The 18617-nt window shown below is 41.2% G+C and overlaps 1 protein-coding gene across 3 annotated transcripts in view; it reads right to left on the bottom strand.

The window, feature by feature from the left end:
• Positions 1-18617, bottom strand: part of TET3 (tet methylcytosine dioxygenase 3) — a 102917-nt gene that overhangs the window by 28567 nt on the left and 55733 nt on the right. For all 3 annotated transcript variants that reach the window (XM_029937617.1, XM_029937618.1, XM_029937619.1), the window contains one exon: positions 1732-1822. In XM_029937617.1, the coding sequence (XP_029793477.1) occupies positions 1732-1822 (91 nt within the window). The remainder of the gene's footprint in view (positions 1-1731; positions 1823-18617) is intronic.

Genomic DNA, 18617 nt, shown 5'->3' with positions numbered 1-18617 from the left:
AAATGAGAGCGTAAAGATTTCTTACCAGAACGTCACCAGCCAAAATGCTGGCTGCCCTGACCTTGGCACCGCAATGCACAGGCATGCTGGCACACGAAGGAGCGCACATGCAACACACACCTTGTTTTAAATGTTCCATTCTCCTGGCCTCAGAAGTCCACTTTTAAGCAGGCTTGCATTTACAGATCGAGTCTTTGATCAAATGCTTTTCTGATGGGCTACTTTGAATATAAATATTGCCAGATGGTAGAGGACAATCAAGAGTCCTCAGGGGAGATCACAGTCCTCCATCCATCTTACCATTTATTGACTCAGGGAGGCCAATATTATTTTCAGTTCAAATTCATGTTCCGTGATAGACTGATGACAGGATTCATTTGGTTCCCCTGCTTAACAAAATATGGTTCCCAGATCTGAGGAAACTCTAAATGACTTCGTCTTCCATACATCTGTATGTATATGATATATATGTATGAGCGTAAACATGTTTATGTCTGCATAGTCTTTGCCTTTGCTGTACTAATGCTTGTACAAGATTTCAGTCAGTACATATGGTATGAGAGAAAACACCCTCTATGTGGTACTTCCCTACAAGCACTAAGTGCTTTCCAGACATCAATTCAGTTTATCTTCATAACTCTCCTACAACATATATGTACTTTTACCATTATCTCCATTTTGCAGATAAGAAAACTGAGTCACAGAGCAGTAGAGTCACTTACCCAAGGACTCAGCAGGAAGTGGCAGGGCCAGGATTAGACCTTAAGTCTAGTTTCAGTGTCCACGTGTTCTCAATCATCAAACTATTTCACCTTTCTGTACACTGGGACTCCTAAGCATTTAATATCTGCTGTGGACACACACACAGATTTCAAAGTCTCTAGCTATACAAACTGCTTAGAAAAACAAAACTGGGCTGTGAAATAAAAACCCTTAGTCTTGAGTTTGAATTCTAAGTGTCAACGTGAACTCACGATGTATTTAATCACTAATCAAGAACAAAAATAAAAAACTTACACATACAGCTTAGCTCTTTCTACTGAAATGGCCTAGAAATGATGAGCAAACCTCGTACCAGAGTTTGTTTTCTGAATACTTTTTCCCCCAGTACAAAGCACCAGGGCTTCGTGGATAAATGTAGAATGTGAGCCCAGATCATATGGTCGTACGAGGAATCAAGAAAGCTTTGACAAACTCCTAGGACGGTCACAGAACGACTCAGTAAACACTGAATAGGCATCTACTGGCCAAAGATGAGACATTATATTCCTCTTAGTGGAGGTACAAAATAGCACTGATAAAGTAGTTTTAGAAAGAAGAAAGAAAAAATTATGTGACATACATGAAGTCTTTAGCTCTGTGACTTTATAGGCCATAGAGAGGGCAGAAGAACATGATAAACAACAGCACAGAAAAGCCAGCAGTAAAATTCAGCCCTCAGGAAAACACTATGGGACTTAGAGTCATTTAACCACACTTCACCAGTAAAAATATCTCAAGAGAGAGAGAAAAGCCAGGGGAGGGAAGATCTAGAGAGCAGACCGGCAGACAGAGAGAGAAACCCGGAAGCACTGTGGGTGAGAATCCCATATCCAACCCTCCAGAGTCTCGATACCCTGGCTTCCCTTCTGTATGTGGTCTGGTACAAGGCAATGAAAATGAGAGGTGCTTCAATTCCATGCTCTGCTAACAGCTTGCCCAGCTCTCCCTCGACATTTGTGCATCACTCACCGCTCCTCCATGAGTTCCCGGATAGAGGCTACCGTGGGGCCAGATCCCAGGTGAGTATAATATGGACCTTCATCTTTCTCCACTATTTGTTCTGCAGAAACACAGAGGAAACGTTACTTGGAGGCATCAATTCATCAACATTAATTTAGCAAGTCAAACCACCGATAGGAAAATTAATGGGCACATTACAAAGTAGGAAATTTGAATGACTTATAAACATGTGAAAATGTGTTCAACTCCATTAGGAATCATTGATACAAATTAAAATCACAGTGCAACACCATAACACACAGGGCATATTGGCAAAAAAAGAAAATTCTGGTAAAATCAAGTGTTGTCAAGACTGTAGTGTAACCACTCTGCAATTCAGTCTACCACTCTGTGTGTTCTAGACTGGGCCAGGCAAGCCACTCTGCTACAAGGGAGAAACACAAAAGACTAAAAACAACAGCTCAAACAGATACTTGGATTCACAAGAGCCAAGAAGTGAAAACAATACAAATGTCCATCAATAGACGGACAAAATGTGGGGTACCCGCACAATGGAAATATTACCCAACCACAAAAGGGGATGAAGTTCTGATACATGCTATACCATGAAGAGCCTGGAAAACATTACGGTGGGTGGAATAAGCCAGACACAAAACAACAACTACTGCATAATTCCATTTACATTAGACACCCAGAACAGGCAAATTCATAGAGATAAAATTAGATAAGAGGTTACCTGGGGCTGGGAGGAGTGGAGAAGGAGGACTTTTTGCCTACTGGGTACCAAGTTTCTGTTTAGGGGGAGGAGACAGTCTTGAAAATGGGTAGCGGTGATAGTTGTACAATATTGTGAGTATATTTAATGCCACTAAACTGTACACTCAAAAACACTGTACAAAAATGGCAAATCTTATGTTACATATAGTTTACTACAATTGAAAAAAAGAAGGAAATGAAGAACGGACACATGCTCCAATGAGGATGAACCTCAAAAACATTATGCTCAGTGAAAGAAGCACCACATACTATATGAGCCCATGCATATGAAATATCCAGAATGGGTAAAGCCACAGAAATAGAAAGCAGACTGACAGCTGCTGGAGGCTGGGAGGAGTGAAAGATGTGGGAGTAACTGCTGAGTGAGTATGGGGTTTGGTTTGGGGGTGATGAACATGTTTTGGAACTGGACAGAGGTAGTGGTTGCACACTGTCACTGCACTAAATGCCACAGAACTGCTTACTTTAAAATGGTTAATTTTATGTTATGTGAAGCTCACTATAATTATTTTTAAAGAGACCAAAGTATTGCTGCACACAACATGGTTGAATTTTAAATGAATTTTTCTCAGTGAAAGAAATGAGACCCAAACAACTATGGAATAGTAGCTCTGGAAAGCAGTTTTGACTGGCTACTACAGAGCTAAAAACAAAAAGAACTTTCCACAAATACTGTGCTATAGTTGGTGAGTTTGTTTTATGTCTAAAGAAAATACAACAACTAAATGCTATGTGGTACCCCGCACTGGTCCTCGAGCAGAAAGAGGACATCAGTGGAAACACTGATGAAATCCCAAGTCTGCACTTAACAGTACTGTACCAACATTACTGTCTTATTTTTAAACATATCATAATTATGTAAAATGATTACATTAGGAGAGTTGGATAAAGGGTATACAGGAACTCTGTACCAATTTTGCAACTCTTCAATAAAGGTAACATTATCTCAAAATTAAGAGCTTTTAAAAAACAAAAAACTAGGCAGCAGGCCCCCCTTTACTGATTCTGTCCTAGAAGAAGTCTTAGTTACACATATCAAATCACAGGTACAAAGATTTTTAGAGCAACACTGTTTGCAATAGTCAAAACTGGAAACCTATAATCCAGCAACAATGGATAAATAAAATGTAGCACAGTCGTGCAATGGGTGCTATCTAGCACTGAGAATCCACAACCTTCCACACCATGGCTGAACACCGCAACATCACAGTAAGTGAAAGACGCACAGGAAACAACAAAAGCAGTAAGATTACACTTAAATAATATCCAAAACCAGCTTCAACAAAACTATTCTATTTAAAGACCCACACAGAGGTGGTAAAACTACTAGGCTGAAATATGAAGTTGCAGACATTCAATGGCTTTTTATCTCCAAACAATGGTGATTTTATATGGTTCAGTCTTATTATAAAGAAACACAAGAAAATCACTGTCACAAGTCAAGAGAGTTGTTGCCTCTGGAGGGTGGGAGAGGACTGTGAACCGGGCAGGTGCACGGGGATCGAGGCTGCGGTTACACTGGGATTCACTATACATTTTCATTGAGTTGTATATGAATGTTTTGCGTACTTTCCACTGTCTATAACTCACAATTTTTTAATGCAAAAAAACCCCGTCACACCTATTTTATGCAGAACATTATGTTCAGATTTATGGGGGATACAAGATAGGGTAATATGTGATTGCTGCCTTTTAAGAGTTTCTGATCTACCTGGGTAGATAAGATCCACACAGAACCAGTTATCTAATGGCATTTCATTTCTTTTTTCTTTTTTTAATTTTTTATTTTTGAGAGAGAGTGCATGAGTAGGGGAGGGTCAGAGAGAGAGGGAGACACAGAATCCGAAGCAGCCTCTAGGCTCTGAGCTGTCAGCACAGAGCCTGACGCGGGGCTCGAACCCATGAACCACGAGATCATGACCTGAGCTGAAGCCGGTCGCTCAACCAACTGAGCCACCCAGGCACCCCCCTAATAGTATTTCAAATCAATGGGGAAAGATGAATTTTTCAGTGCATGGTAGTAAGACAACTGGGGAAAATGTCTGATCCACACTTAATACCTTACTTCAAAATATATTCCAAATAGTTGGAGGATTTAAGTAAAAAAAAAAATTCTGATGATGCAAGTTCTGAAAGGAAAACAATGGGAGAGTTTTTATTTTTTTAATATTTTTGAAAAGTTTTTATTTATGTTGAGAAAGAGAGAAAGAGCACAGGTGGGGGAGGGGCAGAGAGAAGGAGAGACAGAATCCTAAGCAGGCTCCGCACCATCAGTGTAGCGTCTGATGCAGGGCTCAAACTCACAAACCCATGAGATCATGACGAGAGCCAAATCAAGAGTTGGATGCCCAAATGACTATGCCACCCAAGTGCCCCAGTGGGAGAGTTTTAAAAAGTAATCATGGAAAAGGGAAGTCTTATCCAAGAATAACCTGAAATTCTGAACCCCCAGCCCAAACCCTGATAAACATAACCAAAAAAAAAAAAATTTATAGTAATAACTAACCAAAGTCATGCTGAAAGACAAACACCACACTGGGGAGAAATATCTGGAATTCATACCAGACAAAAGGCTAATTTCCTTAATATATCAAGAGCTCCTGTAGCTAAATAAGGTCAGTAATTCAAGAGAAAAATTTTAAAAAGGATAAAAAGGGAAATGCAAATGGTTCAAACATATGTAAAGCTACAATAAGATACCAGATTTTTTACCTCTCAGATGAGTTACCATCAATATCCTGTGTTGATGAGGGTATAGGAAAACAGGCAGTTATGGGGAGGAATTTAGCAAAATATTAAACAACAGCACATGAATCCATTTGACTCAGCAATTTCAAAGAATTTCAAATCTTCTAAGAATTTCTGGAAATTTGGATATGTACAAAATTATATATATAGTGTATATGAATATATTTATGTACATGACTATACATATGAACACTCCCTGCATCTTTATGTGTAATGACAAAATATCCATCATAATACATTATGTATTCTAAATATTTTATGCCACATCCATATAATGAACTACTGAGCAGTATCAAAAGGAATCAGGCAGCTCCAGATTTACTGACAAAATATGACCTCCAACATATTTTAGGTGGGAAAAAAGCAAGCAAATTTCAATACTGCATGTAAAACATACCATAGTTAGTATATACAGACAATCACACACACATTAGTATACACACACCAAATGCAAGTAAAAACAGTGTTTGGGTTACTACCCACACTAAGTGTAAGAGCAAGTTTGTGAAGATGAGTTCAGGTGTGTTCTTGTCTTTAAAAACAAAGAAGAAAGGGTTTGGAATGCTTTCAGGCAACTATGAAACTGGGGAGATCCTGGCCAGACTGAGGAAGTCAGATCTCATTGAACTCCTAGCCCTTTGACCTTTCCCTGAAGCTCCTCAATAAAACGGTTTGATTCCCATCCCACCCCTGCCCCCACAAAAATAGTCTGCAATGGTACGTGCAGTCCCTGCAGAGGCACTGATGACACGTGCCTACCTCTTACGGCTTCCGCTCGTGGACCCTCTTCATCGTCTTCGTGTCCTGGGTCAGGCTCTTGCCTAAATTATCCTACCCAACTCCACCAGTTTATACACCCCAAGCAAAAATCTGATCATACCACTTCCCACCGATGACTCCGCATTAAACAAAAGAAAGAACCTAAATTCCAGAGCTCTATCCACAAGGCCCCTCAGGAGCCACCTGTGACACTTCCCAGGCCCCAGATGCTACAACAGCCTGCAGCGTTCCTGCCACACACCACGCCATCCCTCCGAGTGTTTAATGTGCTTTCTCACTGACAACAGCGCCTTCCTTTATTTCTCTCTTTGGAAGAACTCTCCTCTTCAGGTCTAGTTTAAATGCCACCTCTTCTGTGAAACCCCAGTGCACTTCTCAGGTCTGCTTTGCCTCTGGATTCCCAGAGCACCTTGCATACACCAGAAATATCAAGGCACACCTCACAGCACAGTTTTACTGTTAGCAAGGCACAGCAGAGCGACCGTGGACTTTGCAGAGAGGCTGGGCAAATGTGACTAGTTACCTTCCCGGCCTCTAATATTCATGCCTTCAACTACACGGAGGGCTCTGTACAGTATTTGGTGCATAATATGAACTCAATAGGCAGCTGCTGTCCAGGCTCTGCCAAACAGTGTGACTGTGGCCAACTACACAACCCTAGGAGCCTTAAAATCAGTTAAAATAATGTTCCTACATTACAGAGCTGTTAAGGATTAGATGAGATGTGGTCACCTAGTACTGTTCTCAACCTATCAGTGCTTAAATGTTTCATGAATGAACGAATATTTTCAAGCAAAGGATTAAAAATGACTTGCTCCAAATATACACTATTTTGAGCCATAAAACAGAGAGAATTCCAGAAGGGAACATATGGAGCGTGGGGGTGGGGGGATACCAGAGGACGGGAGGGAAAGAAAATGTAAGAATGTGGGTGTTGGAGGTAGTGGTCTAAAAACTCTTTTATAGGCACTAGGAGACTACATGGTATATAAAAAATAGAACATGAGAATATGCCAGAACTTCTGGGCTCTGGTCCAGTTTCCATTGTCTGGAAAAAAGTCAAAGTAATGGACTGACTGCAGGATCTTCCACTGGAACTAGTAGATTTTAGTGACTACCTTCTGCCCCAAATCAGAACAGCTCAAAACTTACACAGCTAAAGGCAGAGAAAGGAGATTTTCAAGGAGAAGATACAAACTATATCTTGGCAACTCCACCCAGTAGCTAGGAAAAAAGATAAAGATCCCAAACCAAGCCAACCTGGAAACCAGATGGTCGAGTTCCTCTGGGAAGGCCACTAGAACACAAAGGGCAAACATTGCTCCAAGTACCAAACAAAAGCAAAATCACTCTTTCCCTTTTAGAGGTTCATTAAGCAGCCCAAAGAGTCCTTCGGAAGCATTTTCTTTTAGTTCTATCCCTTTCCCTGATTTTACATATATAAAAAACATGTAAGATATATTTACAGAGAGACTTAAATATAGAGATAAACAGATCCCTTTCCTTGATTATATGTCTGCATCAGGGAAAAGATATTCTATGGGAAAAAAACCTAAACTTAAAACCAAGTATGCTTAGATATAAAACTAGTATATGTTTACAAATGTAATTATCCTAACATATGTGTTTATATATCCATAAGGCTACATATCTCATTATATATTTACATAAATGAGAAAAAACATCTCATTGTATATGTATATAAATAAATAGATATATCTCTACATATCTTCTGTGTAGCAATGGGCTTATCCTTAGTAATGGGCCGCACAGGTGACAATACTTTGCTAGACTGGCGTAATGTTCTACAGAATGTAGTACATACTCTGAATCAGTGACCAATATATGCTTCTGTTTTTTTGTAGCAAAATAAGACTAACCTTTTTGTTGTGTTTAATACTCTAATTTTTAAAAAAATATTTATTTATTTTTGAGAATGAGAGAGACAGAGAATGAGCAGGGGGGAGAGAGAGGGAGACACAAAATCTGAAGCAGGCTCCAGGCTCTGAGCTGTCTGCTCACAAACCATGAGATCACTACCTGTGCTGAAGTCAGTTGCTTAACTGACCCACCCACAGCCCCTTCAATGCTCTAATCTTAAATTCAATATGTGAGTTTACCCTATTTACATTTAGTGTTGTAACCTACATATGATCTTCTGTCATTTTATGTTTTCCATGCTTGTCTCCTTGTTTTTTTTCTTTCCCATCTTTTGTTATAGGTTTTGTATTTTTCTTTTACTCTCCACTCCATACCCCTGGTAATTTGGAAAAATCTACAGTATGTCTTTAGTGACGCTAAATGTACTTTTGCAGAGAAAGAAATTAACACCCTTACAAGTTCTCCCATCTCCTCCTACATTTTGTCTCCTGCTTTTTGTTGGTATCCTTGTGAACATATTTCTTCCTCTCTGTTATAAAAGAGATATTTAATATAAAATAATTTCAAGTATAAGTAAGTATATCACCTTTGTTTTAGGAAAAAATTATCACAGTTCTTTAAATTTAGAGGTTACATTTGAATACATTTAGTGTTCACTGCCTGCCCCTTCATAACACAGAACTTTCTCAATCTGTTACTCATCGGACTCATCTCTAAAAAATGTGAGTTCTTGCATATCTGGAAATGTTTCAATGAAGCTTTTACGTGTGAATGGCAACTGGGTATAGAATTCCTGGGTCAAACGTTTATCTTAAGATTCTGAGAACCCCAATGCACATATCCAACAAAAAATTATTTCCAGCATAAAGAACCCCCACCAATCAATAAGAAAAAGAGACACACAACAGAGAAATAGGAGAATGGCTTGAACAGGTATGAACAGGTATGAAACGGTGCTAAATTCATTAGTCATCAGGGAAATGCACATTAAAGCCACAATGAGATATGCCTGCCATACCTACCATAATGGCAAGAAGACAATACTGTTTGTTGGTGAGGATGTGGAGCACCAGTGGTAGGAGTTTAAATGGTCACAACCACTTTGGAAAATGAATAGTACCAACTAGAGCTGAACAAACACAATTTCGGTATCATTAGGTATATAACCAACAGAAATATGAAAATGTATGTGCATATGTTTGAGAGACATACAGAAGAATATCTTGTATGGGCATAATTCACAATCACTGCCAAATTGGAAACAATCCAAATGATCATCCCTGGTCAAATGGATAAACTGTAGCCTATTCATAAAACTGAGTAGCATGCAGCGATGAAAATGAACAGACTATAGGTATCTCTACACACACACAAATCTCAGAAGCATATACTGAACAAGAAAGTCAAAATATAAAGAAATCCATGCACATGTATTTATGGCAGATACATATGAGCTTCAAGAACAGGCAAGCTGATCAGTGTGGTTTTAGAAGTTAGAAAAGCAGTTACCACCTTAGGACAGGGTTGGCAGACCTTTTATGTTAAGGGCCAGATGGCAAAAATTTAAGGCTCTGCAGTGCATGTGGTCTCTGTGGCAAGTGCTCATCTTTGCTGATGGAGCAAAAAATCAGCCATAGATAATACATAAACACATGAGTGTGGCGAGGTGCCATTAAAGCTCATGGACACTGAAATTCGGACTTCATATACTTTCTGTGAGTCATGAATTATTCTTCTTCTGATATTTTTTGGACCATTTAAAAACATAAAAGTCATTTTTAGCTCACAGATAAGAACCAGATTTGGTCTGCGGGCCATAGTGTGCTTTCGAGAGCCAGGTGCAGGTGACTGGGGGTGGGGGCTGCTGAGGGGCTGGAAAACTGTTTCTTGACCTAGATGTGGTGACACAGGTATGTGCCTTTTGTAACACCTACTGAGTTGCAGACTTCAGGTTTCAATTAAAAGAATGTTTTTTAAAAGTATTTTTTTAAGTTTAAAAAAAACTGAACATGTGTAACTAACTTAATTTTTCGGTTAATTTCTTTATAGGCAATTTTTCATTCTTGAAATTCAGGAAGTTCCTCAGGATCATTATTTGTTGATCTTTATTCATTTTCTTTCATTTCATAAAAGTTTTCTATTCTTTGACTCTTGCCTTTGTTCAGTTTGTTCTAGGCTCTTCACCAGTGACTGTTTGCCAGCGTCCCTGACAGAGCAAATCTGTGTATAGGATCCCTCCCCTGGCCTCTCTCCCGTACCCCTTATCTCCCCACTCCACGATCAGTCCTGTTTTCTTTTCCTGTTTTGGAGTGACCTCCAAGTCCCTCTTCCTCACTGATTTGCTCTTCCTGTAACTCTGATTCCGCTTTTTCCAGCTTCTAGGGCAGCTGTGTGGGCTTTGTGCAAAGGCACACTTCTGGAATTTAATCCATACCTCTTGTGGCTTCTTTGAAACTATATTCTAGCACCTCACCTTTCACCTCCTGTTTCAGAGGGAGCATTTTTTTCAACTTCCTTGACAGTATGTATCAGTTTTTCAAATTTTTTTTTCTAATGTACATTTTCGTTCTAAATGTTATAGTAATCCCTCTCCTTTTCCCACAGAGTCTAAAAGGGTCTGCATATTGGTTGCTTATTAATTCATCTTTCCATGGAAAAAGTTCATCTCCAGGGTTTCTCCCCTTTGGCACTACAGTCTGGACTAGATAACCCCGTGCTGTAATGTCCTGCACATCACGGTAGAATATTCAGCAGCATCCCTGGCCTCTACCCACTAGATGCCAGTAGTACCATACTGATTGCGACAACCAAACTTGTCCTCGTGCATTGCCAAACGTCCCCTGGGGAGTAGAGGGGAAAAATAGCTCCTAGATGAAAGCCACTGGTCTACTCATTTGCCCCAAAATAGAATGATAGAATCTCCTTACTGGACACTGCTCAAATTCTTCCCTTAGACTTTAAGCTAGAGAACTGGATGGTGTAGAGGTTTGGTTTCGATTATTAGTTCAAAAGTTCAACAGCCTGAAGAGGGAAGGGAAGAATTGGGGCTGTGGACTGTTGCAACTAGGAAATTTCATCTCCAGGCGCACTCTCTGTTGGGACCAACACCTCTAAATATTCACGTGTGTGTGTGTGTGTGTGTGTGTGTGTGTGTGTGTGTGTGTGTGCGTGCGTGTCGAGGGCTGGGTTCTGCTCTGTCCTGATGCTAGGATTTTGGTTCATTTCCTTATATGGGAGTGAGCTGGTCACTCTGATAAGACATCAAGTTAAAATAAAACCCCACAGATTGCAGGATTTTTGTTTGGTGGTTCAGCAAATAGTTCTCTGTGCACAATGGCCTTTGTTTGGTGCTGCTGGCCCTCGGCTACAAACTGGCTCCTAGGATATGGCTTCCAATCTCTCTGGCCAACTGTCCTCACCCCATGTCTCATCCCCTTCAGAGGCTGGAATATGGAGAGAAAAGGGGCCTGTTTGTATCCCCCACTTTCCAGAGAGAATGCCTTCTAAATGGGTGGTCTCTAGCCCCCCTCTCCAAGTTTCAGGGTCCCTCTGAGACTCCACTATTGTTTCTCCCAACAGTGGGGATTGTATATACCATAGCATCCTTTATTTTAATTCAACTGATCTTAAGCTAGCAGACAGCCCCTGGAATTCATGGTTTAAGATTGGGGCTATTTCCAAACTTCAGTTGGTAAATTTCCTCTTCTGTCTTTATTGTTGTTCCTTTCACCAGGTTTCAGGAAAGGGTTATTTTGCTACCTTGCTATTAAGTTGCCCATTCTCCTTTTAGTCCTCAGCGTAGTAGGGTCTTCCTCCCCTACAGAGGTAGAGCAGGGAAACAGCTCAACGCTCCTTAAAGAGAAATCTGTTTTATGTTTTGTTTTGCACAGCTGGAGCAGAAAAAAGTGAATTTTTCCCTAAAATGCATAGCAGGAAGCTCCAGGGCAGAACTCAAGAGAGAAAAATCCAATTTTTGAGCAAATGCTGGTTATGTAGCTCTAGGTGCTTTTCTTCACCCTATGCACTTAATTTTGTGCTCATTAGGATAGAAAAATACGCTCTGTTCTACTTCTGCACTAGGCTAGGGAGAGAATGAAATGTATCTGCTATTCACAAGAGATACTAAACGCAAGAAATTACTCATGATGGCCTAACAGAAAGAAGGATCCTTAATTTCTAAATGAACCTTTCCCATCTTCCCCCACCCCTCCCTATACGGAGACTAAGGCACTCACACTTTCCCAGCGGGAAATATGATGGCTATGGGTAGACACAGGAGCACGGGTCCAGGCATCTCTTTTCTTTATGACATTGATAGAGATGACAGATAACTGGTATAATTAATGCATAGGTGTCAAGATCACACAAAGGTTTCATGTACTGGTCTTCTTTTTCCAAACAATCCTGTATAAATGCCTCAGTTTCCTGTATCAATTTCAGTGTATTTTAAGCTGAATAGCTTAAGCTTATATAACTAATTAGGTTCTATTTCCATGACAGTCAATAGCCAACTGCTAGTTCATTGCTTCCTGGCAGTCACAAATCCACGCAGTGGGCAGGTAGATGGTTGGGTCCTACCCTGGATTAGGTGTGCTGGAGGAGTTTGTTTCTTTTTTAACTAAAATCACAGGTACAGGCAGCATGCCAGGCCTGCTGGTCATAGACACAAATACCTTTATAACATGGGTACACTCACTGATGACAAATATTAAAGGGAAGGAGATTGTGCCTAAACCCATCTGACATCTTTGTAGAGTTTAAATATAAAAGTAGAATAAGGTTGACCAGTTAACCAAAAATTATGAAGAGCACTTACCACAGTGCTCAGTACTAATCTGAATGTTCTAGAAACACAACATCTAGTCCCTGATCCTAAGGAACCTAGGATTTAACTGATGAGACAAGTGCACATGTAACAACACATCATGGAAGACAAAGAAGAATTCAGCACTAAATCCTGGGTTCTTAGCCCTCCCAACCTCCCAAACTATCTGCTGGTCCTTCAGTCTTCCCTCTCCTCAATTTCTTTCCACCTCTCTTCCACAGTCCACTCCTTCACAGTCTCCTGTCTGAGATCCTCTCAACACCAGTGTCCTCCTTTTGCATGCCTCTTCTCAATCTATACATTTAACCTGGTGAAATGATCATAATTGAAACTTCAACTACCATCAGTTTGCTCTAGAGCCTCCAACTCACAGGCCCACATGGATGCACACCTTCAGGCCCCACAGACAGCTCAAGGGCTGGATGTCAAACTTGCTTCCTTCCCAGGATTTTGAGTCTTAGTGAATGGCACCACCATCTACCCAGCAACCTCAGGAGTCACCTGTGCCTCTTTCTTCTTCCTTACTTTTTTCTGTTTTTGTTTGAAACAGGTCCTATTTTTTTTAATGTTTATTTATTTTGAGAGAGAGGGAGAGCATGAGCAGGGGAGGGGCAGAGAGAGAATCCCAAGCAGGCTCCGTGCTATAAGCCCATAGCCTGATGCGGGGCTTGAACCAACAAACTGTGAGATCACGACCTGGGAGCTGAAACCAAGAGTTGGACACTCAACTGACTAAGCCCCCAGGTGTCCCTCTTCTTCCTTACTCTTACCTCCAGCCATTAGTTCTTTTTCCTAATCCCTTATCCATCCATTCCTCTCATCCCTCTACTCAATCTCATTCTCTGAGTTCAGGCACTGATGATTTCTTGCCTGAACCACGCCTGAGCTTACAAACTAGTTTCTCTGCTTTTGGTATCATCTCCTCTTCCTCTGAACCTCCCTCTCCCCCACCCCGCCTCCCCCGCCCCCGGCCTCTGGCCACACCCAATCTTTTATCCAATATACCAGTCACACCGGAACTACTTGTATTTCCCCATGTCTTCTCATCTCTACACCTTCATGCGGTTTTTCAAGTACTTTTCATCTCCATAATTTTCAGGTCCCTTTGCCTGGAACATTCTACCTTCTTCCTATTAATCCATTAAACTTCCACTTATCCTTTAAAATTCAGATCAAACATCATCTCCTCCAGGAACTTCTTTCTGATACTCTCCTACCCAAAGTCATATTCTCCACCTTTATGCAGGGATCCAAATATTCCACTGTCTTAAAAAATACTTAAAACACATAAAGTTCCTCTTCATGGCAAACTGAATGAGAGGTTGTGGGGGGAATACCTTCTCATAATAACTACAGGAAATAGACTTTCCATTACTATAAACAGTCTCTGTGAAGTCTCTGTGTCCCCCATTCAGAACTATGGTCTGTAGTAAAGCTATCCAGTGGACACTGCTACCAACCACGTTTTCTGTACAACATCCCTCCACGCCAAGACTTTCACCATGCTCTGGGCAAAGGGAGAGGCTTTTTCTTGTATTGGCCTCTGGCTACTTCTTTAGGGCAGGATGATCAACTGGATAAAAATACAGCATTTCTATGAAGGTGACTCCTACAATCTAACTCCTAATCTGCTTTTCCTATAGTTTAATGTCTCCAGCTGCCTGTGAGATGCTCCTCAGAGAAATCAGGACAAAGTTCAAAAGTTAACATAAATCTGTTTTCTTAATTATGAAAGGATGAGCAGATGATCTCGAAGGATGCTTTCCCACTAAGAAGTCATTCCTGGTCCTAAACTGGCTCTTGGGAATTTCTCCATTTCTAAGCATATATAAAATATATAGAGGGCCGAGTTACTGCAGCTCACTATCTTGTCTTCTGCGTTCGTATTACAGGATGGTTAAGGGGATCTCAAATGTGTGTCTCAAAATATTAGAAATTTATCAGTACTCTCTTCCTCCAATAATTCAATATAGAACTTCAACCTGTGCTAAGATTCCCCAAACCTACATATACCATACTACATTCTGGAAGAAAACATTTCCTTCCACATCTTCTAAATTTATTTCTTTGAAGCTTCAAGGGGTGCCCTTAATTCTAGTATCTCAAGATTTGGAGAATAAGTCCATATGAATGCCATCCATACCGTGAGAAACTCATAGTGTGTATACAAGGGAAAAACAGTGCTCTTGGTGTTTGGCGTTTTGGTTATCCAGTAAAGCCTATATTGGCCAAAACTGCCAATTTGGCAAAAATCACCATATTGAATATGAAGTTTCTTTTGCTGTGCTATGCTTTTATATGGTTGTTTGTTGTTAGTGCATAATGGCATCTCCAAATTTCACTGTCACTTCCATGGAAAATTCTTCCTTATACAGACCTGCCATCTGCACCTCTCTACTACCACTGTCGAGGAGAGGAGTTTCTGAAATACGAGATGGTTCCCATCTGACATTAATCCCAGAGTGAGCAGCTTTTATTCCTATCCCTTGTCCTCAGCCCGAGTTCACAGAGACAATTCTGCCATATTGGCTGATGGAAGCAACTGTCCAGAAGTGAGGTCTCCAGAAAACAGGATGGCTTTCCCCAACATGAACCCCAGCACCTCTGGAGACCGTTTCCAAGTGAATCCCTTCCTCTTTGCCCCTCTTCACACCAATACCACTATTTTACTTAGGACTCATTTCTCAAACAATTTAAGAGTACAACTACCTAGGTTTAAATCTCACTTTTACCATGTGCTAGATATGAACCTGGTAAATTACTGAATCACAGTTTCCTTCATCATTAAGATGGAACTACTGGCAGCACCCCCTTCACATGGATGTTATAAAGATGAAATGACTACCTGTGAAGTCCTTGGCATGGTCCCTGGACTAGAGCCAGTGTTTCATAAATGTTATTATTACTATTACCATTATTATTATATTGTCATCAATAGCTTCCTAACCAGTTTTCTGCCACAAGATTATCATCCTTCATCAACATATCTTCCAAGCTACTTCTAGGATACACTTTCAAAACGTTTCTTGATTATAAAATACATATTTCATTATAGAAAGTTCAGAAAACATAGAAGGGAAAAGTCACCCACTGTCTGACCACAGAAACAACCACTATTGACGTATTTCCTTCCATTCTATTTTTTCCTTTTTTTTTTTTTCAAATGTTTTTATTTATTTGTGAGAGAGACAGAGTGTGAGTGGGGGGGGGGGCAGAGAGAGAGGGAGACACAAAATCTGAAGCAGACTCCAGGCTCCGAGCTGTCAGCAGAGTCCAATGCAGGGCTCAGACCCATGAACTATGAGATCGTGACCTGAGCTGAAGTTGGACGCTCAACTGAGTCACCCAGGCACCCTCTGCCCCCTGCTTTTTTTTTTTTTTTAAATGTAGGGGAGATGATCATTTACGTACTGCTTAGCTCTGTATGTTGTCTCCAACTAAGCATTTCCTCATAATTTAACATTTAACACCACGAGGTAGGGTTGGTTCTAATTCTCTGTTTAGGAGGAGATACAGATAAAACACAAACGGGAACAATAAATGACTGTTGGTAGGACTCTCCACTCCCCTTATCTCTTGCCCACAGCCCCGCCTCCCGGGGAGAGGCCACAGCTCCCGGTTTCTGGGATGCTGACGCTCTCCTGGCCGCTCCTCTGCTCTCCAGCTTCAAGCTGAGACTTGTTCTCTCTGGTGGAACTCGGAGCCCTGAGGGTTCAGGTCCACCCCTGTGCTGCCAGCCTCACAGCCTGCCAGCCTGCTCTGCTGACCTCAACACGGGGCCCACGCACACCTGGCGTTTCAGTGGCGCAGTCTCCCGTCTCCCCTCTCCCTATCGGTAATCACTACAGGTTTCAAAACCTGGCTTGGAACAAGTTTCCAAAAGAAAACAGCACCCTCCATAACGACAACCAAGCCCAGGGTTTCAGAGCGCTCTTGGCTTTTACAGCTTAGCCACATCCATATGACTGCACAGGCACTTGGCCAACAACTGTTGAATGGGTCATTGAATATCTTATTGTTTCTGTTGTTTCTTCAAGCAGACCACAGAGTCCTTGAGAGAGGAGCCATGTCTCCTAATTTTTATCCTTAATGGTAGATAGTATAGAGCTAGTAATCAATACATGGCTGATGAATAAAGTAATAGCCAATACTTTTCTTCCTTGGCAATACGTATGCTTTGACTTCTTTCTCTAGCCTTGCTGCACTCAACAGGCTTGGTGACAGCTAACACTCTTATATGTTTACTAAAGGCTTTCTACATTTTAACTAATTTAAACCTTCCAACTGCCCTGGTGAGGGGATGCCATTATTTTGCATGAGAAGGTGATGGAATTAGAATTCAAATTTAAACACTAGTTTGATCAGGGGAACCTGGGTGGTTCAGTCGGTTAAGCATTTGATTTCAGCTCAGGTCATGATCTCACCGTTGGTAAGTTCAAGTCCCGTATCAGTTGAGGTTGAGCCCAGCTTCAGGTAAAACATGAGCCCTGCTTCAGGTGAGCCCCACTTCTCTCTCTCTCCTTCTCTACCCCTTGTGGGATATTCTCTCTCTCTCTCTCTCTGCCCTTTGCTCACTTGTGCCCTCTCTCTCTCAAAAAAACAAAAAACTAGTTTGATCAAACATCATATCCATATAATTGAATTCAGCAATTAAAATATTTATTATTTTTAAAATATTTTTTCATTTATTTTTGAGAGAGAGAGAGAGAGCAAGCAAGCAAGCATGAAAGAAGCTGGGGAGGAGCAGAGAGAGAGAGGAGGAGACACAAAATCCGAATCAGGCTCCAGGCTCTGAGCCATCAGCACAGCCTGACGTGGGGCTTGAACTCACCAACTATGAGATCATGACGTGAGTGAAGTCAGATGCTTAACCAAATGACCCACCCAGGCGCCTCAACAATTAAAAAAATATATATATATTTAATGTTTATTCTTGAGAGAGAGAGAGAGAGAGAGAGAGAGAGAGAGAGAGAGGGAGGGAGTGGGGGGGATGGCGCGCACAAAGTGTGAGTGGGGGAGGGGCAGAAAGCTAGAAGGAGACACAGAATCCGAAACAAGCTCCAGGCTCTGAGCTGTCAGCACCCAAGGCAGGGCTCAAACTCGGAGTGGTGAGACCATGACCTAGGCTGAAGACAGCTCCTTAACTGACAGAGCCACCCAGGCACCCCTTAAAATATTTAATAAGGGCCAACTATGGCCTAAACGTTATGTAAGGTTATGTCCTACTCTGCAGGGGAAGAAATACCTCACAATATACTAAGTATCAGGCAGATGGGACAGACACACAACAAGACAAAGAAAGAAAAGAGCAAAGGGAAATGCCCAATTCCTATGATCAGAACAAGCCTTTGCAAAATGCTGAAAAATAAGGAGGCCCCCCAAAGCATCTCATTATTAAGATCCAAGAATGAACAGGGTTAGCCATTGATAGAACCCACAATCCCAAAACATGTCTGTGAGCATTTGACAGGACCCTCCACTTCTGTTCACTCCCAGATAAAAACACAGGAGCCAACTTTTCCTTGTTCTCCAAACGATTCCTTGTTTGGAGTTGGGGTAGCTGGGCAGGACAGCCCAGCTCCTTCTTACTAACAAACTAATCACACAATTGATCTCAACTAATCACACAATTGACCTAATATGAATTTATTTTAATAAGCAGAAAACACAGACTGTGTAGAACCTGTTTTGTGTATCACAAAATCAGAAGAATTTCAACATGCTCCTCACTAGCATCAATGTGCTTTTTGAGCAACATCTGAAACACACCTTCTATAGAACGCTTCATAAACAGCAGACGGTCACAGCCTACCACAGGCCTGGGGCTTCCTGAAGCATCACTGACCTCCAGGACAGAAGCCCCCAGGGGCGGTCCTTGCAGCCT

This window comes from Suricata suricatta, chromosome 4 (assembly GCF_006229205.1).
Source record: "Suricata suricatta isolate VVHF042 chromosome 4, meerkat_22Aug2017_6uvM2_HiC, whole genome shotgun sequence".
NCBI lineage: Eukaryota > Metazoa > Chordata > Mammalia > Carnivora > Herpestidae > Suricata > Suricata suricatta.
This window is presented reverse-complemented; position numbering and strand designations above follow the sequence as displayed.